The 23,464-nt window shown below is 39.2% G+C and overlaps 2 protein-coding genes across 2 annotated transcripts; one reads left to right on the top strand and one right to left on the bottom strand.

Moving 5' to 3' along the window:
* Positions 1-2,453: 2,453 nt before the first annotated feature.
* On the top strand, positions 2,454-9,297 carry LOC129760666 (cytochrome P450 4c3-like; the record flags this gene model as incomplete). Its single annotated transcript, XM_055758321.1, has 4 exons — positions 2,454-2,514; positions 7,465-7,744; positions 7,811-7,880; positions 7,941-9,297. Coding segments are annotated over 4 exons (1,366 nt in total), but the record flags the coding sequence as incomplete, so codon positions are not given.
* LOC129760665 (cytoplasmic FMR1-interacting protein) lies at positions 8,933-23,304 on the bottom strand. Its single transcript, XM_055758320.1, has 8 exons — positions 23,267-23,304; positions 22,375-22,672; positions 21,399-22,313; positions 14,803-15,576; positions 13,358-14,737; positions 13,056-13,294; positions 12,844-12,991; positions 8,933-12,775 (listed from the first exon to the last, which is right to left on the bottom strand). The coding sequence occupies exons 2-8, from the start codon at positions 22,582-22,584 to the stop codon at positions 12,578-12,580; spliced, it is 3,864 nt and encodes a 1,287-aa protein (XP_055614295.1). The 5' UTR covers positions 22,585-22,672; positions 23,267-23,304; the 3' UTR covers positions 8,933-12,577.
* Between the last annotated feature and the right edge of the window lie 160 nt (positions 23,305-23,464).

Genomic DNA, 23,464 nt, shown 5'->3' with positions numbered 1-23,464 from the left:
GTTTTGACTTCTGAGAAAAAGTTACATAAGCTTTCTTTTTGATTTTTTATGAAGTTGTACGGAAACACAGAAATTAGACCAAATTAAAAAAAAACGAACAAAACGTTTTGCAGTCTGGTACATATAGATGTTAAATAAATTAAAATCTCAAATATCAAACATTTTAAACGCCTTCATGTGATGTCAGAAATAGTAATTATTTTCAATTGAAATTTTCTAAATTTTTAAATTAAGCATGTCAAGTTGCCCAGTTTTATCCGAATTTGCCCGGATAATCATTACAAAATTTAAGAAGGGTCCGACCCGGCCCAGTAGCCCTGATGTTGTTAAAAATAATGTTTGGATTTCCCCGGATTTTTTCACTTTATTTGAAAAAAAACGATCAAAAAACTCAAAACGAGTAACTATATTTTTTTTATTTTTGTGACCAAAAATAAAATAATCATAAACGATTTTATGGAAGCCTAAAATAAAAATTAAAATCAACTGATGTGTTATGATTAAAATAAAATGTTGGCTGTAATATGAAATTGATTTTCTTCTTGATTTTTTATCGATAATTTATGTGTTTTTTCACAAATTTGCCGAATATGGCCCGGTTTGGAAAGAAAATTTTGAAATCAACTGTTTAGTGAAAATAGCTCTTGTTTGTCCGGCTCGGAAACGATCGGGGATAATTCTGGAAACCATATTCTTAAGCATTGTATCTCTGAAAGCAGAAAATCTATGCAAAATCTGGAAACTTCATGAAATGAAGGATAATAAAACAATTTATGACCAGTATTTAGTTGTAATGTATATATGTAGGTTTATTAGTTTATCAGCTAGAATGCAGTAAAAACTGCTAAATTTTAAAACTATAAGAGCCATTGCACAAAATCTTGAGGTGATATACAAAATCTGACGAAATATTTGAATCCATGACGCCAAAATCTTTCGAAACAGTTATGCACCCATTCTCCCATTTGATTTTTGACACTTCGATTAATTATGAAGCTCAAAGTAGAATTGTTAGACAAACATGAAAACTACTGATAGGTGAAAAGATCAAAGGAAGAGCGTTTTGGGTAGAAGAAATCGAACAATTTTAAAAAATGTGAGCTAGGGCTTATGTGTTATGGATATTTTCACTACTTGTGTGATTCTTAAATTTAAATGCATTAGTTAAAAATTTCTTGTTAGTTTGATTGTCTTTTATTTATAAAAATAATGGGATTTTAAGCTGCTTTTTGTCAAAACCAGAACTTGTAATTAAAAGTTTATCAAGAAATTTAGAATTGAAATTTATATAGAAGTTATCATAAGAAAAATAATTAATCCCTTCATTTCCATGTTTATATTTTTCCATTAACCCTTCGTTTCATAAAGTAACAAATTTGCAACAATTAATTAAAGCTGTTGTAAATTATGCAGAAATTCAAATAGTCAACTTTTTTCTTCATGGCAATCATATTTCTAACTTCAAGATACGATTCAATTAAAAAAAATTACTTTCCGAGTATATATGTACAAACTAGACCAACTTCAATCTGAAAAATATGAAATGTTAAAAAAGGCTTATTTTTCAGAATTTTGAACTAGTCCAATTCGCACCGAGGAAAAAAAATTTGACTGGAAAAAATATTTTCGCATTTTCAGTAATGCAATTAACACAATTGAATTTTTGTCTGATATAATGGCCTTTTTTTAATTGTTGCAAATTTGCAACATCATGCAACGGTAGCACCTTTAGGTACGTATACGGGGTACAAAGTGTGTTTTCGAAAGTTTCATCGTTTAAACAGTGTATTTGTTTTCCGATGAAAGTATTATTATTTTAATGTTATATTATCATGTTATCGAGCCATTTTTTAAAATAATGCAGATCCATTATCCTCTAACTGAACAAAACGGCTACCAACTGAAGAAATATGGGAAAAAACAGTAAAAAATCCATTTGACTAGATCATCAACCATTCGTATCATAAAGTAAAAAAATGGCATTAATTACGAAACCTCGTTAGAAATCCTGCATAAAAGTTGAAAAATTGTATTTCTAAAGGGTCACATATGTATGTATGTTGTATGTTGGTTATACACCATGGGTTCACGGATTCTCAGATTTTAAGTTCGATAATATATTTCCAAAGGGTCACATTTAGAACAAATTTGTAACTTTTGAGTAGTTGAAGTATTTGTAGTAATAGTTTGAATCTATAATTTTTCAAATACAACGAGCACTTTTTCTATGATTTTCAATATTATATTGTGATCTAAGGGAAAGATTTTCTGAGTTCGAAATAAATATTTTCGCATTTTTAGTAAATTAATTATTAACATACTTTTTTCCATACTAGTACATTGAATTTTTAAATGTAAATGCATTATATGTTCTCAACATTATACAATGTAGTACCCTGGTTTGTAACACGAGTTCCATAATGTGCTTCAATTACTTTTTATCATTTAAACAGTATTAATGTTTACAGTATTAATGTTTTCAGAACGAATGTGATAAGGAAACGGTGCATGATGGTGAATTAGCAGTTTCATTTTAGTCCTACTTATAATTCCGTTAACTCTTCTGAATGTGTACCATCGGAAAATCGTTTTCGATATTGAACCCTAAAGGTTCCCCTTCCTTCTTCCAAATTAGAATCAAAGCTAACAGTTGAGTCACCGCAACTATTACGGCTCCTTCCTCTACAAACATGGATTAAATAGTAATCCACTCGGCAAAATGGAACTGATAAGTAAATTGCCTTAATAAATAAACCTATGATTAAAAAAAATCAACAAAAGTTATATGAGTGCATTTTGAAGGTATTTCATCCATCGGTTTTTTTTATTAAGGAATATTAAAAATATTGTTTTTTTTGTTTTTTTTTATTATTGGTGTTTCAATAAACAATGCCAATTGTTTCTTCAACAATTTGTATTCCCTGATTTTCAAGTTACTTGGTTCTTTGCAAATAAATGTACCATGTACAACAATCACTTTTTCTGTTATAATGGTTTTATAATTCGTTGTTGTCGGCCGAGAATGAACATTTTTTAAAATTGTTGTATATTGCGCTAAAGAACCATGAACACGAAGATTATCATAAAACCACATAAAACCTTTCACAGAAAATGAAGTTACTGAAAAAGAACTGGAGATTTGTCGATCGATTTAATCTCAATATTGCATGTATGCACATGCTTAGGTAGAAACTGCGGTGAACCCGTGCACCCATGGTGGGTAACCAGCATACATAGGTTCTACCCCCAGCTAAATGATGTCCAGGCACTAGGTTAACGAAGTTTCTGAGCTAAAACTATGGTTAGTGCAAGATAAACTAAAAGTAAACATTTATATCTAGCTGTCTTGTGTGAGGAACAAAAAGGTATAACCATGTCATGTTGTTGCAAATTTGCAACAATTAATATTTTGGCTAAATACTCGAAATGTGTGTAAATTATATTTTTTCATTATTTTTCCCTGCATGTACTCATCATTGCGCACTATTGAGAATTTTTTCAAGAAAAAATAAAAAATCATGAAATTAAGGGTTAAAATCCTGTTTAATATTCAATGATATACTTGAACGAAAAATTAATTTTAAAAAAATTCAGTACACTTTCTCTGTTATGTATAGATGTCTGTTTTAAATTTCATAGGTACTTTATGATAAAGACAATAAAAATTGAGTTTAACTAACTCTATTAAACCAACCCCGGTTTTAGATGGGGTTTAATCTAACATGTTAAACTTTTTGACAAAGCGTTGTCAAAGGCTACATCTAAGAAATGCTTAAAAAAAACATAAGAATACTGGAAATGGAGATAATTTTTGAAAATTTATCATTTAGGTCGCGTTAGAAATCCTTGGTTCATGTATTTTTCGATCTAAAGTATTATGGCGCCAGCATTAAATTTGACTTTGAAATTCCAGACTTCCGAAATGGTTCAAACCGAGAAAGTATTTATTCATAATAAGCTATTTAGCCTAAAACTTATACAAACTTAGGAATAAATTGTATCCTAAAATATAAAGTTATTCGTAGAACTAAAGTGGTGTTTAATTATAAAACAAGATTTCTTAGTATTTTTATGCAAACAAAATTTTGAGTTTTGGAGGCTGAAAATTAAATGACCGGCATTCGGCCAGACCGAACTGAACGCCAAATTGAAAAAAAGTTATCTATTAAATACTACAGATGCAAAACATGTTGAACTACCTACTCTCAAGACATTTTTCCAATTTTCAAAGATATTTTTGAAAAAATTCAATGTGAATGATAGCAACAATGCGTTGCGCCTGAGTGAACTAAGAGCCAACTTGAAGAGAAAGTTAAAAAAAAAACCTACCTACGTTTCGGTCAAGACATTTGTTTTATGCGGAATAATCTTCAGTCCGTTCGGTTTTTCGATTCGATACTGTTCTTTAAAGCGTTAGAAACTTAAATCTAAAAAATTAAATGATGAATGAAGCTCTCGTGACCAAAAATTCCTGTGGCAATTAGCCCCTTTAATTTTTTTTCTTCAAACTACCTATTACAAAGTAGGATTTTCAACTTTAAATGATCAAATAAGTTTACTTTTATTGCGTATTATCGTTTAGCTTTAGAGCACAACCCATTAAGAACTCATTCAGAATGTGGGGAATTGGTATTGCTCGGTTCACTCTGGCTTAAAAAAAAATGCAATTTTCCGAGCATCATGTCATGCTCGTTGGGTGCTGCGTATAAAGCGTCTGTTCTCCTAAGTTTAGAATAAATTACCCAATCAAATGATATTGCATAGCAGTGTTTAACATTTTGTTTCGACCAGAGGAAAGATCCAATTTTCTACTAAATAAATCAACCAGTAAAGCCTCAATGCTTTGATAAGAGTCCAAACTTGTTGGTAAAATGACAAAATAATAAATTTTCTTAAATGGTACTAATTGATAAGGCTATGAACTTTGAACTCAATTATCTCCAAATCAAGTTTATAATGTCAGTTCGGTCTGGTCGAAAAAAATATGTAATTAACAAGATGAGAAAGTTAGACTACCAGTACCATCACCCCAATGGAAAATTTGACTCCAATTTGTTAGGGGAACATTCCCACGGAGCGGAAAATTTTGAAAATTCAAGGGTTGCAACTTATAGGCGACTGACGCGCTCGTAATCCCGGTATACGATTTTTTATGTGTTAAAAGGAGAAAGCCATAGCCTTCACTCCAATTGCACTCCAATTAGTTGTCATTCTTATGGAAATCTGTGTAAAAGTTAAGAGCAACTTTATTCCTTTTAGCAGGCTCAAGCCCACCCAGCCAACATGAAATCGTAAAAAAATCATCGCCAAACTCGTATACGAGTGCAATTAAAATCAGATTCGTAAATGTGTACATTTAACATTCGACTATATCGTATATCCATCGTAGAAGATGTTGAATCCAAATGAAATACGATTTAGTTACGATTTGTTGGATGAAGTCGTATAAAATACGACCAATGAGGAATAAAATCTTATAACCATCGTATGAGAATTCTTAAGAAACGTTTTATTCGTACATTAATCAATTCTGTATCGAACTCGTAAATAACTCCAGATAGATTCGTAAAGAATATAACGTAAACATCCTCTATCGCATCACTTTATATATTGCATAGAATGTCACATTAAGAGGTAAATTAACATCACTGTGCTTCGATATAGCTACAACATTTTCACAAGTTTAACCGTAGTCGTGTAGATCGCAGTCGTCACCTTTTGCTTTGAGAACAAGTAAAGTCACCTTTTGCAAGTGAAGTAAAGTGACAGTTCTCGAACGGTAGAAAAGGATAGAAAGAAATGTCATTATTTTCCTACATTTAGGACGATTATTAGAATACCTGTGCATTCGTGGAAATTCAGCCCCGGATTTCAGGAGACGTGAAGCGTTCCGAGATTCGAGTGGGTTCCCATACGTACTCCGAATAAATTCAGCAATTTCCCTGTGGTTCGGAGAGTAATTTTCCCGAGGGAAAAATCTGCAATCTAAGCGTGAACTTCATTTTGTCGCTTACTGTATATCAGTCCTTTTAAATTTGTATCTATGTAAGTCATTTGATGTAGAAGCAAGCAATAAAACTTAAAACAGTCTTGGGGCCAAAATTGCATCATGGCTAGGCGATCTTGGGCAGCTGACATTGGGCAACCATTCCAATGCAATGGATTGAATCGTTAAATCGTAAAACTGATCCGGCACCGTTGCGTTGTAAGAAGCTTAATTAATTGAATAGTTGTCAATAGTTGTGTAACCAGGTTTGCAACCCAGACAATCAAGCATGGCCTATGGGTCGGTTCATTTGATGACATTCATTCAAATTGATTAACCGTCATATTATATGATCGATATTCTATAAAATGATTCAATAGCTATAAAATGTAACATAAGTTTTTTTTCCCAAATATCGAATTTCTATTAACTATTATTCGATCTACCTAAATATAATAATTTCAAAGGCTCTTCAGATTTTTTTCACTGAGCCGAGTTGTGTTTTTCCCTTTTTATAAATAACAGATAACAAATTCTCCGGTAGCTGTATAGGTTGCTTCAAAGTGCTCTGATACGCAAAAAGAATCTCGTGGAACAATATTTCGCATTCTAAGCATATTCGTAAGCGTAAGTGTTTTTCGAATGTTGATGCTAATTGATGGTCCATTCCCGTCTCAGAGACGTTCTGCCTTTTTCATTTCCATAAACCAGATTGTTTCGAAAGGGTTTCCTATGGTTTTATTGGGGTAGCTATTAAAAAACGAGTTCAGCAATTAGGTTTGCTGGGGAATCGAAATCAGCATTTGAGATTGAAACAAACTAAGCCAATTTTTCCAAGTGTTAGATCGATAATAGTTTATTTTTTTGAATTTTGTGTACGCTTCTGAGAATATCCTAATTTTTTCAAAACCGAACCAAATGTTTTGAATATTTAGAGGCAAATCCTTGAGAATTTCAAGCTGCACAATTTATCGCAGCTTCACCTATGAATTCAAAATCTAAAATCGGAATTCATTACCAAAATTCTTTATCTAGAATTGAGGAACAAAAATCTAATAAAAATTCCAATCAAAATTAAAAATCGGAATTCATATCTAGAAACTTTAATCTGAGTTATTAATAATGATTCAAAGTTTCCATACACAATTCTGAATCATGTTTCAGAATCAGTTTCTAAATATAGCTTGAAATCATTAGAATTTGAAGTTGGAATTCAGACTTCAAATCAGAAAATGAGCAAGGTTAGCTTCTAAGTGGTAAGCTGGCTTTCTGAGAGTTTCTGCGTATATATGTATGTCCAAAGTTCCATATAGGCTGAATAAAGGTATTCAAGAAAAATTGCTATCCCAGTCACTTGTGTGCACTGTAGATAAAAGAAAGGAAGGGAACTCCAATGTGCCTATTATGTAACTTGTTATCTTACTTGAGTTGAACACAAACACCTTGAATAAAACGTTCCTTTTTCCCATTTCTTCCAGCCCATCCTCGGCAGTCCGAAACACATCGAGAAGAGCCACGACTACGAGTTCCTCAAACCCTGGCTGGGTACCGGGCTTCTGACCAGCCAAGGCAAGAAGTGGCATCCGCGACGGAAGATTCTCACCCCAGCCTTCCACTTCAAGATCCTGGACGATTTCGTGGACATCTTCCAGGAGCAGAGTGCTGTGTTGGTTAGCCGGCTGGAACGAGAGGTGGGAAACGAGAAGGGCTTCAACTGCTTCCCCTACGTGACCCTGTGCGCTCTGGACATCGTTTGCGGTTAGTTGATCTTTTACAAATTTTGGAAGTACCTTCAATTTTTTAAAATTTTGTTTGCTTCTGTAGAAACTGCCATGGGTCGTCTGGTCAACGCTCAGATGAACTCCGACTCCGAATACGTTAAGGCAGTTTATCAGTAAGTTTCCCTAGAATGCATTTTCTGTTAAAAATTTTTTTAAATGGGTTTCTGTTTCAGAATCGGAAGCATCGTCCAGAACCGGCAGCAGAAGATCTGGCTGCAGCCGGACTTCATCTTCAAGCGGACGCAGGACTACCGGAACCACCAGCGCTGTCTGTCGATACTGCACGAATTCTCGAACCGAGTGATCCGGGAACGGAAGGAGGAAATCCGGAAGCAGAAGCTCTCGAACAACAACAACATCGATAGCGTGGCCGATTCGAATACCGGAAGTGGAAATGGTTTCAGCAATAACAATAATAACAACGCGGAAGAGTTCGGCAGGAAGAAGCGGCTGGCGTTTTTGGACCTGTTGATCGAAGCTTCTCAGGATGGGGCTGTACTTTCGAATGAGGACATCCGTGAGGAGGTTGATACGTTCATGTTTGAGGGGCACGACACCACATCGGCTGCCATATCGTGGATCCTGTTGCTGTTGGGTGCTGAACCTGCCATCCAAGATCGCATCGTCGAGGAGATCGATCAGATTATGGGTGGAGATCGGGAGCGTTTCCCCACCATGAAGGAGCTCAACGAGATGAAGTATCTGGAGTGTTGCATCAAGGAAGGATTGCGCCTTTATCCGAGTGTGCCGCTAATTGCGCGGAAGCTGGTCGAGGACGTTCAGATCGAGGATTACGTCATCCCTGCCGGGACGACAGCGATGATTGTGGTCTACCAGCTGCACCGGAACCCGGAGGTGTTCCCGAATCCGGACAAGTTCAATCCTGACCACTTTTTGCCGGAGAATTGCCGCGGTCGGCATCCGTACGCGTATATTCCGTTTAGTGCTGGACCAAGGAACTGCATTGGCCAGAAGTTTGCGGTGCTAGAAGAAAAATCGATCATATCGGCTGTTCTGAGGAAGTATCGAATCGAGGCTGTTGATCGACGGGAAAATCTTACGCTACTGGGAGAACTGATCCTAAGGCCTAAGGATGGTTTGCGGATAAAGATTAGCCGGAGAAATTAGAAGAGGAACAAGTGAAACGAACGAAAAAAGTATTGAATTTATCATTTAACTTGTAGTGTTTTATTACTCGATAAGCGGTCTCTAGAATACTAAATCTTAGGTTTAATGCAGTTTACAGTTTTTTTTTATATCATGAGATGTTGGTGTGTATTAATCGAAATGTTCGTCCTTATAAGGTATTATATGTTATCTGTAAATGTCTTTTCGATGAAATTCGGATGCTGCAAAATCGGAAGGAAACGAATGCGCGATGGAAGATAATTACAATAATTGTAAACAGTCGACAACATATGTTTATCGAACTTAAATATAAAGGTACCTTTATCATGCATTGTTCACATTATAAATTGCTACAATTGTTCATGGCAATCGGTGAAAAAAATTGTCAGCCAATAAACATAACTCGAAATTAATTTGTTAAAGTTTTCATTAATCCCTTGAGAATAATGAGATACAATATTGAGTCATACCAAACAACTTTCTTTGCTCATGACTGTCTTCCAGACGTATGATGATCAAATCATTCGAGTTTCTTTAAGTTACGTCTCAAAATTGAGCTTGAAAGCGCCTGGCAGGATCGCCAATGTGTGATCCCGCATGTCGATTCTAATAACGTCCAATCAGATAAGTATGAACTTAACTGCGATTTGCTCACAGTATTTAGACTGGGTTCCCCGACGACTTGCCTCTAACCAGCTGGCGAATGGCTTTCTTAACTTCACTGATCGTTGGGAGTGGCTCCTCTGAGTCATTTGTTCCCCCGGCGAGTACCTTCCCCTTCCATCTTGGTCTATTGTATGAGCGCCTTATAAGTTTTCACCTCTTCAGCACATGTTGGCTCGCGGCACGAAGCCTTCTCGGAATTCGTTGAGCTTCCAGTAGAACTCTCGTGTTTCCTGGGAACGATGCAGCTCCTTGAGCTCCCCTCCCTGCAGGCGGCGATTTCAGCTACGTTGTTGAGTTGATGGCTATCTTGATGATGTCCAAACAATCCTCCAAAGGAACTTCGTTCAGTTAAATCTCCGCATCCTGCGAGATCTGTTGTTGGAACACTTTGGGTAGTTGAAAGGAGAGGCTTATTCTGCTTGAAGGTAGAACTTGGAATTCTTTTTTCCCTGCAATTCGCCACCTTAACCATTTCCATCGTACAATTATCAATTGTTTATTAATTATGTGTATTCTGTTATCGATTGCTTTAATGAGACAAATCTCAACACTCCTCCTCAACATACACATTCGCTATCTTCCAATTGCCTCCGGCAGCACATCCTGAAGATAGGGCCTCGACACTCTCGCTCCTGTTGAAGCTCGACGACCTTCCAGTGGCTCCATTCCGTCGATTTTCCATGATTCCTGGCTCGACGACCTCCAACTGGCCTTTAGGTATAACGACCTTCTAATTGGCTCCTGGTCCGACGACCTTCCACGATCCCTGATCCGACGATCTCCATCTGCCTCTGATCCGATGACCTTCAAGCTGACTTCTGGTCTCGACTTCCTTGCTGTGGTTCGAACCTTTCTCCTGTGCATCGACTCCTTTCCTGATGCCTGTGCCTCCCAGTGGTTCTAGCCCGTCGACCTTCAATGGCACCGGTTTGACGACCTTTCGTGGTACCCTGCTCGTAAGTCTTCCAGTGGCTCCTGGTCCGACGACCATCACCTGGTGCCTGACTTGACGACGTTCCATGATACCGGCCCGTCAGCATTCCATTGCTTTCGGTACGATGACCTACCAGTGAATTTGGCCCGACGCCTGCTTCGTTGTTTCAGCCCAGCTATCTTCATGGCACCGGTTCGACGACTTTGTTGGTACCAGCTCGACGCTCTTATTTTAGCCCGACGCCTCACTTATGGCACGACGACCTTTCGCTGGCTCCCGACTCGCCGACTTTCCAAGGATCCGACCAAACGACCCTCCATGGTTCCTGTCCGACGACCCGTTTTCCTGGCTTGTCGACCTCAACCTGGCCTCCTGATCCGATGATCTTCCAGTTGGTTCCTGGTCCGACAACCTTCCACGGTCCCTGACTCTGCACCGACGACCTTCCAGTGGCTATGATTTCTGCCTATATGACTTCCTAATGGTTCCTGATTCCTTGTCCTTCCGAGCTTCGGCTCGTTGTCCTTCCATCGGCGCTGGCACTTGCCACTGCTTTTCCTCCTTTCCACTAGTGCTGAATATATAACCTGCTGTTGGAAGCACTTTGGGCAGTGCCAAAGAGATACTTGTTCTGCTTGGAGGTTGAACTTGGAATACTAAATTTCTTATATCTTCTTGATTTTTGATTGATTAATTCTCGGTGATGTAATAATAACTTGAATTTATTTAGTTTACGTTTCGGTTTACTTCATTAACCATTTTCAACCATCTTCAGAACGGGAAAAAAATTAAACTTGTTATTGATTCAAGAAATTAAAAAAAAATTCTTACACTCGCTATTATACGCCTGCTGGGGCAATCAAATTTTAATTTTCACAGTCACAGTTGTTGTTGCTGACTTCCGCGTCGTGTTTTTCTCGTAGCTTTTTCCAGAGACCATTGTAGACGCTTGAGATACCTTTGGTATCCTGTTGGATGTTTACCGCTCGATTCTCTCACATTTTGATGTGCAGTTTTTCGGCTATCCGTCGGTGGGTCGTGTTGGTTATTCTCTCCAATATTCTCGTTTTAGAGAAACCAAAAACGTGAACGGTACCGTTGTCTAAGGCCTGTTGCGCCAAACCCGTGGATGTTTTTTTTAGGCGTACGTTATTCTCGTGATGATGCGTTTAAATAATGTTTGAGAAGTTTGCCCGATGTACTCGTTACCGCAAGAGCATGAGGTGGCGTACACGACATTACCGGTATGGGTCCTTGAGCTTCGTGAAGATGTTCGACTTAATTTTTTCACACGGCTTCGTATCTCAACCGTACATACCGCGTCTGACTGGAAAAGTTGCCAAAATCTTGCGGAGATACAATCTGGTTGCCGCTCCCAATCCGTGAACAATACCAATGGCTACTCCGTGGTATTATTATCCAACACTCTTCGACGAAGTAGGTTTACCTCCGGATTTTTTCTCTGTGGAGACACAGATTTTCACCAGTGATTGTTGTCTTATACCGCAATATTTCTCCAGATGAATTTCATCTGAAAAAGTTAGTGAGTTACTGATGGAACTACAAATGAACTTATTTCCTTCAATTTTGCAAGCATCCTCTAATGTTGTAAATGTCGGCTAGTTGCTTTCTTAAAGCAATACAATGTTTCTAACTAACGCGTATTTCGAATTTCAGATAATCTTTTTAGAAAAAAAAAACATAATCTCGAACGCTTCCTTAAAGATCACCTCATATTGCCTACTGTAAAGAAATTTGAAACTAAAAACACCTAAATAATTTCTTAACATATCGATAGAACTCTTTCGTGTTTAAACTTTTATTTTAGGAACCATTCTGGTTCCTAAACCTACATTCTTAAACCAATCGGAAGTGTAATTTTTTGTATTAAACTTTGCAATATGAAAAATAAATAGCTCTTCTAAAATAATGATTTTAAAACGAAAAAGAAATGGAATTTAAAAACGAAACCGATTACGTGTCACGATGCGAAGCGGTATAGGGATGACGATGATCTGCTCTAACCGACAGAAGAATGGGGAAGAAATGCATAAATTTACAACTCTAAAGAATAATGCGCATTTACTGGGCCCGCAGTTTGTTGGGATCGTGATAGTGGGAGGGTACCACAGTTGGGTGCGGCGGAGGCGGGAAACATCGCACATGTTCCACATTCGAGCCCTCCAGGTCGTTGCTCTTCAGATACTTGTTCAGGATGGCGAATATCTGGGAGTTGAGCACCTGGAAGCGACGGATCCGATCGACCATGCGTTTGAGGTTCTGTAAAAGGAAAAAAAAGTGGCATGAATAAATCATCATTTGGGAGTTGATTGTTGGGGTAAGCTTACAATTCCCTTGACGGTGTCATCTTTTCCGTCCACCCGTTGAACGCGCAAAATGTGGTAGCAAAAATCGAGTGCCTCAAATTTGCGCTGCTGATTCAACAGAGTGATAATTGCGCAACCGGCCCAGTGAAGTCCCTCTCCGAATAGTTCTCTGAAGGGGAAAAAAAGTGCCGCCGTTTAAACGATTTCAATCAATAAATTATCTGTAAACTTACTCCACGGTGTATTCGGTTCCAGCAACTGGAATGCAATACACGAACTGCAAAGCTGACCATAGCCGGTGGAACTCGGAACACTCGTCGATGTGCATGACTCCGTTTACGGGTGGGGGACCTGCCCAAACAGGATCATCCAGGAATGACTTAACGCGACCCAGGATGACTTCAAAGATGCTCAAGCCGCAACAGAGACGTTCCCGCGTCAAAAGGTCACCTTCCCGGGCGATCATAGCTTGCTGTTGAACAAATTGAATTAAATTCTTTGAATTTATTTTAAACAAATTAATTAAACGACCCACCTTAGCAGTTCCCAGCTTCTCGATATTGGAAACAATCTGCAGCGAAGAGTACTTAGCCTCTAGCCTTTTCTGTTTCGTTTCTGGCTTCTCACCCTCCTTGCAGTACGGTCTCGGTAAAATATTTTGGAAAGGAGCCGCGTGAAGCAGATCGCAAACTTCCTCCTGGGACAAAGCTTGCTCGATGAGCAAGCAGAACAGCAACGAATTGCCCAGTTCTCGAAACAGCTGGAAGAGTTCGGTTTTGGCATCCGGGTACTGTACTATGTCTACCAGATGTGCCTGGTAGTAGCTTAGGACACCTGGGGATCCGTAATCGCAACGTGGAAGCTTGCAAGATTTTGGCATCGCTATCATGAGGGTTTTGGTGAACTGGAGTAAATTTCCCTGGATCAGTGGTTTAACGATGTCTTTGAGGATTATTTCCATTACTACAGCTATTCCTTGATAGCCCAAAAGTCGGCACATGGCGTGGAAGTGGGAAGAACCTACAAAGCCGGTGTATTGACCGTATTGAGTCGAGTAAGCTGCGTTGAGGGGTTTCGATCCCCAAAGATAGTAGTGCGACATGACTGGTGCCTTTTCACGGGTGATTGCCCCGGAGAAGTTTATCTGTAGCTTGTTTCTCACGAAGCGATTGGTAGCAGCATTGTAACAGTAATTGGACAAGAAATCGTAGTTTAGCTCAACAAACACATGTAGAGTGATTCTTCCGTAGGGTGCCAGTACGTTGTGATTTGCCTCTTTAAGCATTGCATCGAAATCATCCAAAGCCAGGAAACGGGAAAGCAACTTATGACATAGTTTGTTTACTGCCAGCAAAGCTTCCAGCTCTACAACGCCAGTGATATCGCTTGCTTCAAAACGGCAAATCGCTAGTTCCAAGCTTTTCTGCATATCTGCATTGATACGTTGAGTGATCAACTTGTTCAAATCGATCGAACGTCCCAGCAGCTGAACGTGTCTTTGCTTCAACAACGTTTCATATCGGTTATTCTTCGGATACGATTGGAAGTTAAACCCTAGAACTTCACATTCCACACGGAACCGTTTGTCCAGATAGATACTTCCAGCCAGTTGCTTGTAATGGGCGAAAACCTGCTCACTTAGCTTGTAAACAAACTGATCGAAGCAAAGATTGACTTCGGCTTCCACCTCGTCGTACAGGAATTGCTTCCGGAAAATAGTCAGTGCGTACAGTGCCGAATCATTGTACAAATCCAACGGATACAGTACGTATTCCATCATGGAAGGTTCCTTGGTCCGTAAAATGTGATCCGTTAAAATCCACGGCATACTCATCTCGATCGGGAACTGGATACGTTTCTCCATGGTGATCAAATCGTTACACTCCTCGTTGTGCTGATGACGAACAAGACATTTCTACAAAACAAAATCACAAAAAATTAACATCGATTTGCCTACCCAAAACTCCAATTCAAACTTACATTAACTTTCCGCCCCATGGTCATCTCAAGATAGAACTCCCGATACCACAGCTGCGACAAATCGCAGCACTTCTGTAGAGTCTCGCTGAAGCTCAATAGGTAAGTCCAGTAAAAGGACAGCTTATGGAACGTATCGATCTGCAGCAAACAGGACCCATCGATATCCTTCCTCAAGGTACGCTTCCCTCCAGATTTATCGGCAATCAACGACTCCAACATGGTTCGCACCATGTACAGTTGCGTCGACGATGGTCCAACATTCAACCGCGGTACCCCAATCTGGAAACCACCGTCCGGATCCTTCTTCCCCTTAACGGCAGGATCGTGGGACGGTTCTGAACCCTTCTGCCAATCGGCGCACGTTTCCCGAACCGACATAATAATCGACCGTATCAAATCTTTCTTGTTTTTTACCGCCTTTCGCAACGGTTCCCTCAACATCAACTGAACGAAGTCCTGTAACTCCGCATAAATGCTACGCCTAATCGCCTCACACAGTACCGTCTCAATACGAGCCATCAGCACCTGCAGCCCTTTAATCATTGCAATAACCTCAATCAGCGCGAACTTTTCGTCATCGGAATAGTTGTAACGGGTGGCTCGTTCGTACTCTTCCGCCTCGACCGGGCATTCCTTGTTCTGGTGGTGATCGGTTGGGTGCAACAGTTTCCACGAGTACAGTTCCGTTACGACCGAGGTCCACTCGGCTAGCAGTTGCAGGCCCCGGAGGGCCAGGTCGGCCGTTGCTTTGTTTTCCGCATCGGTTGCGTTGTCCTGGAAAAAATATTAGGAATTAACTAGGTGCTTATTTTAAAATGTTTGGGTACGAACAGTTGGAACAGATAAAAAAAATGCAAAAAAAACGTCGAGCAGAATCCGGTTTGAAGGACCAAATGATTTTCAATTTCTCCAAAACAAGTCGATGTACAGGGTGTATCAAAATGATTTTTTGACAGATTTTTCTCCTTAGTAAGAGCATGCTTTCTAGTTCAATGGATAGGTTTAGGAAGAATGTCACTGGGAAGTCCTCGAGTGTCATGTAGGTCCGGAAATCTCCGGGAAGATCATCATGTCAGTACAATTTGGAGGTCGATAACCCAATGAAGGTTGTCGACCCTGAGACATTGTGAGGTCGCCGGGACAGGAAGCCGCTAAAAGAAGACTGCGAAGTTTATCGAATTTTATTTATTGGAAGTTCGTCTGACCTGAAATCCATTGAAGGATTTTGCAGCCTGAAAGCCGTTGGAAGTTCGTCTAGACAAGAATCTATCAAAAACACATTAGACCTCCTTGGGAATGTTGTCAACATGAAAAACGATTGGAATGTTTATGACCTTGAATTCAAAGGAAGGATGTCCTTAGGGAAATCGTTGAGCCCCAGGAAGGTTTGAGCCAAACGAAAAGTTTTTGTAGATGGTTTAACTTGATTTGCTTAGCACTTAGCGATTATTCAAAAGTAAAATTTAAAAAAAAACAAAGCTTCAATCGTTTTCAAGCGAAATCGAGGATCTACTCTCCCAACTACCTACACCTCTAATCATCATGACAGATCCCAATACTCACTCCACTACTTGGGGCAGCTCTCATACCAAAAAAAAGGCAACTTCATTGAAAATCTGGTCCAGCAGAAAAAACCTCACCGTCCTTAAAAACTCCGACCCAACTCGAATCGATCCAGCAACTGGGAACTTATCGGCCTTGGATCTTAATTTGGCTTCCTGGGAACTTGGTCCTAAGTTCTACTGGGCTGTCCTCGAAGATTCCTTCGGAAGTGACCACATCCCGATCCTTATCAAGCTTCAACATTCAACTCCGAAAGTAGCCACACGTCCACGCTGAAAGAATGATCAATCCGACTGGGAAGGCTTCCAACTTAAAGTGGACCATTTTATAGCAATCATCGAACCTGTCCTTTTTGTACCGTTTGCCAAAATACTGCTAGATGCTGGAAAAAAAATGTATACCTCACACCAGTGGTGCAACGGGGACAACGGCCGTTGCATGGTGAAACTCCGAAGTTCAGGACGCAGTCAAACACCGTCGAAAAAAGCTTCGCGCTCTCAGACGAATTCCTTATAACGATCCCGGAAAACAGCTTGCCTTGGAAGAATTAAAAAAAAAAGCTCGGTCGTTGGCCAGATCAACTGTTCGAATTGCCATAGCAAATACATAGTTGGCAAAAGTTTACAGAAGAGATACATCCCAACACCTTTTCTAACGTTCTGTGGGTGAAACTGAAAAGGCTGAATGAAGAACCCCGTAAAGACTCCTAGGGTCCTGCGCCGTTTGGCCTAAAGTCATTTGGCATAAAGCCGTTTGGCATAAAAGTCGTTTGGCATAATGGTCATTTGGCATAATGGTCGTTTGGCATAATGGTCATTTGGCATAATGGCCGTTTGGCATAATGGTCGTTTGGCATAAAAATATCGAAACTCATAAGGTAATATAAAATGTTGCTTAAAATTAAAATACATTATTTTTTTTCACTTTACCGTCTTTCTAGGTTTATTCAAAGCCCTAGGAAGGCCCCGTATTTCTAGGTTTACCCAAAGCTAGGGACAACCCCCTAGCCCGGTCCGCAACGCGAAGCGTAAGGACCATACATCATTTTAGTTTGAACGCGAACCTGAGGAGGCTTCCTCGAAATTTTGATCCATAATTTTAGGACGGCCCGTCTTTCTAGGTTTATTCAAAGCCCTAGGATGGCCCCGTGTTTTTAGGTTTACCCAAAGCTAGGGACAATACATCATTTTAGTTCGAACGCGAAGCGTGAGGAGGCTTCCTCGAAGTTTTTATCCATAATTTTAGTACATTCCCGTCTTTCCAGTTTTATTAGGCCTCGTATTTCTAGGTTTATCCAAAGCTAGGGACAATAATCCCCTTGTTCGGTTCGCATGCCACATGCCCAAAGAAAATGCATTATTTTATGCCAAACGACCATTATGCCAAATGACCATTATGCCAAACGTCCATTATGCCAAACGACTATTATGCCAAACGGCCATTATGCCAAACGGCATTATGCCAAACGACTTTTATGCCAAACGGCGTTATGCCAAACGGCTTTATGCCAAATGACTTTATGCCAATCGGTATACAATCACTCCTAGCGACCTCTTAAGGCCATAGTGACTGACTAGGTCCTTTAGTGTGGGCTCCAGTTTTCTCCCAAGATGTCCAGTCTTCTCCATGTTGGACCCAATAGAAGGAGGCTCGGCAGACTACATCCGCTCTTGATGAATAGTCAAAGAATCCCATTAGTAAACTCTACCCGTCTACTGTGAGTCTGGCTAGACGACCGCCTAAATTTCAAATTGCATTTCAAAAACGTTCGGAAAAATGCCACAAACAAAATGAACATCCTACGAATACTCTCCAACCATACAAGTATGGCCCATCAAGACTCGCTCTCCCGCTTTCTACACGGCTGGTTACTTCCGTCGGTCCTATACGGACTGCATTTTGTCAGCCGAGCCAAGGTAGATCTGATCAATAAACTGGAGCCTCTCTACAACCAAAGGTGTAAGAACTATCAGTACAGCTTTCCACACAAGTCCAATTACTTCTCTGATGGCCGAGAGTGGTCAGGAACCCTTCACCTACCTTGTCGCTAGATGGCTCTCCAACAATGCTCCACCAATGCTTACTTAATGTTCCCGCGCCGATTCTCCGGTGCAAAAGGCCGTGGTGAAAGACCTCCACTATTGACGATCTCGTCGACAGTTCGATCCACCGATCATCATGTTGTTGTTGCCAAAGTGTTGTAATTTAATAGTTGGAAACTTTTTTTTCGAGGAATGATTAAATCAGTTGAAACAAGTCCCTATTCTTAGTTATTTTTAGTTTAAAATTCAAACTTCAAAGAAAATTTCAAAAAAAGGTACCTACTTTAGTGTTTAGAATCAATCTCAGGGTACTACAGTAGTCTAGCGTAGAAGTGTAAAGCAGTCGGGATGTGTCTACATTCAATTGTGGTAATTGAAGTAATTGGGTACAAGATTCGAATTAACCCTCATCCGCATTAGGGTGTCATTTTGACACCATTGCAAGTTTGAAGGCTTGTAACTTTTTTCAGAAGCTTCAAAATACAAAAATTTCTTCGGGGACCCTAAATGAATTCAAAAGTTCTTCAATATTGCATCTTTACTTTTTTTATGGACGAACCCTGGAAGCCTGGACAAAAAAACTCCCTTTTCCGACTTTTGGTGTCATTTTGACACCACAAAAGTAAAATCTATTTAAGTCGTTTGAATTATTATGAACTTCATATAAAACTTATATCAATAGAAACCTTGTAATGTCAGTAAAATATGTTTAGAACATTATATACAGCTAAAGTTACAAGTTTTCTCGTTATTCAGCATGAAAGAAAAAAAATCTGAAAAAACATGCCTCACGAAAACTGCTGTAGTTCATATGTTACACGTCCAAAAAAATATTTGCCTTATGCATATGAAAGCTGAAGTTAATGTCTACGTCATGAAGACAAGAAATATTTTTTTAAATTTTTTTTAATGAAATGGTCACAAAAAGTTCAAAAAAGTGGTCTAAAAAACCTACTTTTCATTCGATTGCTAGTAAATACTGTTTGAGCGATGGTAGAGTTTTGAAAAAAATATGACTACAAAATGTATTAAAATTCCAACATTTTGCTGTCTTTAGATTTTTGATGCAACAAAAATTGAGTTTACTGGAATTTTTCAAAGTTCACTACTTTGCGCGATTTTTTTACAAATTGAAATTTTATCTGTTTTTGTGGTCCACCGTCAGGTTGTACCCGGATTATCAGTGCTTTTACTTTGTTTGGACCAACCAAGAGTATATTCATTGGAAAGCACATTTAATCTCCATTCTAGTGAGGTGCTACAATTCACGCTGTGAGATTTCACAAAAATATGAAAATTATAAACATAAAATCATTCCTGAATTTCTAGAACTACAAGCACCTCGTCCAGCAAAACGTGTTTGTTTGCTCTCCGAGTAGGTACGGTGGGTGGTGATTCGGGCAGAGAGCGAAGCCGACAGACCAAGAAATGCACGACACGCATCGTTATTTCGTCTGTCGGCTTCGCTCTCTGCCCGAATCACCACCCACCGTACCTACTCGGAGAGCAAACAAACACGTTTTGCTGGACGAGGTGCTTGTAGTTCTAGAAATTCAGGAATGATTTTATGTTTATAATTTTCATATTTTTGTGAAATCTCACAGCGTGAATTGTAGCACCTCACTAGAATGGAGATTAAATGTGCTTTCCAATGAATATACTCTTGGTTGGTCCAAACAAAGTAAAAGCACTGATAATCCGGTGGACCACAAAAACAGATGAAATTTCAATTTGTAAAAAAATCGCGCAAAGTAGTGAACTTTGAAAAATTCCAGTAAACTCAATTTTTGTTGCATCAAAAATCTGAAGACAGCAAAATGTTGGAATTTTAATACATTTTGTAGTCATATTTTTTTCAAAACTCTACCATCGCTCAAACAGTATTTACTAGCAATCGAATGAAAAGTAGGTTTTTTAGACCACTTTTTTGAACTTTTTGTGACCATTTCATTAAAAAAAATTTAAAAAAATATTTCTTGTCTTCATGACGTAGACATTAACTTCAGCTTTCATATGCATAAGACAAATATTTTTTTGGACGTGTAAAATATGAAGTACAGCAGTTTTCGTGAGGCATGTTTTTTCGGATTTTTTTTCTTTCATGCTGAATAACGAGAAAACTTGTAACTTTAGCTATATATAATGTTCTAAACATATTTTACTGATATTACAAGGTTTCTTTTGATGTAAGTTTTGTTTAAATCGGTCTAACACGCCAAAAGTTATAACGATTTGAGCTTGTGGTGTCAAATTGACACCACAAGTGCTGATTAGGGTAATGAAATCTAATGCGGATGAGGGTTAAAAAAAAACAAATTGACTACCAAGGTGATTTAGACAAAAATAAAAAAAATAAAAAATATATGAAACGAGAAAAATCTACAAAATTGACTACAATCAAGAAGATGATAAAAATGTGGTGAAAATTGTCGATTTTTGAAATTAGTCATTTCGTCAACTCGGTCAAAATGACTAATTTAAAAAATTGCCAACATATATCAAATTTTAAAAATTGAAAAAAAAAGAATTTGAAAAAAAAATTGCAAAAAAGTAACAATCGACGAATTTAACACAATTGAAAAAAATTAACAAAAATAAGGAAAAGACAAATATTTTCATAATCACAAGAAAACTTACCAAAACGAATAAAAATTGACATAATTTTGTCAAAAATGACCTAATTCATAAAATTGATCAATTTGATAAAATAGACGATTTGACTAATTTGACATGAACAACAAAATTCACAAAATGATACAAATACCAGTTTGAAAAACATTGTCAAAATTGCCAAAATTGGCTAAATATAGCAAACGACAAATTTGACAAAATATACAAAAATGTAAAGTTGACAAGCATCACAAAAACGACAAAATTCATAAATTGTCAGAAAGGAAAAAACTTTACAGTAGTAATGACTAGTTTGTCAAAATTTATAAAAGGACTGCATACACAATGAAGATCAGAATTCATCAGGCTTAATTTCCTTACCTTATAAGTGGTTGTAACTTCGTTACTGTACCGGGACAGCTCGCTAATGTACTTCACGTGATCCTCCCGGATAGTGGGCAAATGCACCATCAGGTCCGCTTGCGGACTTATTGCCTGGGAGCTGGACAACGGCCACTTGCTCGGATCAAAGTGTTTACTCCGTTTAATATAGTTGAAAGGTGCAATCTGCATATCTCCAAACAACGGCACCACCTCCAGATTCTTGAAGATCCGATCGATCCGGTCGAGTCTGAGTTTCTTCTTCTGGTCCAGCTTGTTGATGTTGCAAATTTCCGAATCCATGAGGAACAGCCCGAAGCCCATTACCTTCACGAGCATGTGCTTCTCTTCCGGGGTCATGTACATCCGGGATTCGTACATGTGAACGCAGATGTTGACCACATCCGAAAGGAGCTCCTCGTAGCCGGCGATTTTCTCGAGGGTGTCCTTAACGGTGTCCCGAATTTTGTTCTGGGTGGCCAAAAACATGGAAAGGTTTTGGGATTCCTGGAGGGTGTGGGAATCGCTCATCACCTTGAGGAATTGGGCCGCTCGCCTGTAGGTACTGTAATCGTTTTTCACACTCGATTTCATGTTCTTCAGTTCGTCTAGCACGGCAAACATGTTAATGAATTTGCCTAGGGTCAGAAGGTAAGCCTCGGATACGAAATCCTTACGTTTTTCGGCGTGACAGAGACGTTTAACTTCCCCGGAAAAGGCTTCGATTGCCTTCCGCTGAAAGTACATAAAGTTGAGAAGCTTGTTGACTTCCGGGGCTAAAACTTCAACAGTTTTCTCGTAAATTTCCACCCGGTTGGGTTGCTCATTAGATTTGGGCTGCGGGATAGCTCGGGAGCAGCATCGCCAGGTGTACAACATAACGGCATGCTTTTGTCCTTCGTCCAACAGTTGATTCTAAAAGAAATGATTTTAGGTTTTAGAAAATTGTAAGAAATGTGATTAGAAAAAAAGTTACCAGATTCGCGTGCGTCGTCGCTTCTTCAATATACTTCGCGATACCAGTCACAAATCCATTGCGATCCTCAAAGTTAGTATCGAAATTAGCTTGATACACAACCGAACAGGGCTGAGCTTCGATGCAGGGCTGCTCATCCGGCAACGGTAACTCATCCAGCACTTCCACATTGGATAGCGCATCGGCCAGGGTAATTTTCTCCTGCGCCATTTCGTCCACCAAACGGCTCTTCCCACAAGCAAACGATTACTGACCACAAATCTCGGTACTGAAATGCTTCACCGACTAGTTGGTGCGTCTGCAATTGAACGAGAAAGGAAAAAGGTAATATATTCGTAGCAGGAAAATGTATCCAGTACTGAAGCACCCCAAACGTAATCAGACCCGAAACGAATTTAAACGAACAACGCGAGTCTAGCCGCTGCAAAAGGGCGAGCAAGCATGCAAAACGCATTCCGCTTAAAAGATTCAATGAAAACAGAAATCATCCACCACCAGCATCAATCGAAATGATAGCGTATCGTGAAAGTAGCAGCAGGCAACAAAAAAAGCGTAAATAAGTGCCACCCATCTCGATGCAGACGACTCCCTGTTGGGGGTGTTGGGTGGTTTGTTTACATCTGTTCGTTGGAGCACCGCGGAGAAACAGAGGAAGGGTTCGTCTGCAAAGGAGGCGGGGGTGGAGGCGGAGATTGGAAAAAATGGATGACAAATGGATCTCCGGATGTCTTATCGAACGGAGCGGTTTTGTTTTCGGGTTTTAAGCACTTTGCACACATTTTCCGAACTCGAATTTACCGGAACCGAAAAGTTTGTCACTCAAGCACCAAATTGAACAATATTTAGTCAAGAATAACTCCGGATTTCACATTAAAATCACTGAAATACCAACCTGGTCGGGAATTTACGCCCTCCACTTAAGAAATTTTACACATCAATCAACGGAATCTGTTTTTGGCTAGACTGGTCGCCAGGAGTAAAGTTCCTCAACAGATGGCCCTGTCGGCAGAAAAAGGTTACCCAGTTTTAGGTGACCGAAAGATTTTAGCTCACGCTTCTAAAACACTACAGATCAACCAACGAAAAAGTA

This window comes from Uranotaenia lowii, unplaced genomic scaffold, assembly GCF_029784155.1.
Source record: "Uranotaenia lowii strain MFRU-FL unplaced genomic scaffold, ASM2978415v1 HiC_scaffold_713, whole genome shotgun sequence".
Classification (NCBI taxonomy): domain Eukaryota; kingdom Metazoa; phylum Arthropoda; class Insecta; order Diptera; family Culicidae; genus Uranotaenia; species Uranotaenia lowii.
This window is presented reverse-complemented; position numbering and strand designations above follow the sequence as displayed.

Bases quoted from the DNA above. Each gene is read 5' to 3' on its own strand.
- LOC129760665 (XM_055758320.1), bottom strand. From the start codon at position 22,584: ATGGCGCAGGAGAAAATTACCCTGGCCGATGCGCTATCCAATGTGGAA. The intron at 22,314-22,374 runs GTAACTTTTTTT...CATTTCTTTTAG, and splicing joins CGACGACGCACGCGAATCTG to AATCAACTGTTGGACGAAGG. The intron at 12,776-12,843 runs GTAAGCTTACCC...TTCCTTTTACAG, and splicing joins ATGACACCGTCAAGGGAATT to AACCTCAAACGCATGGTCGA.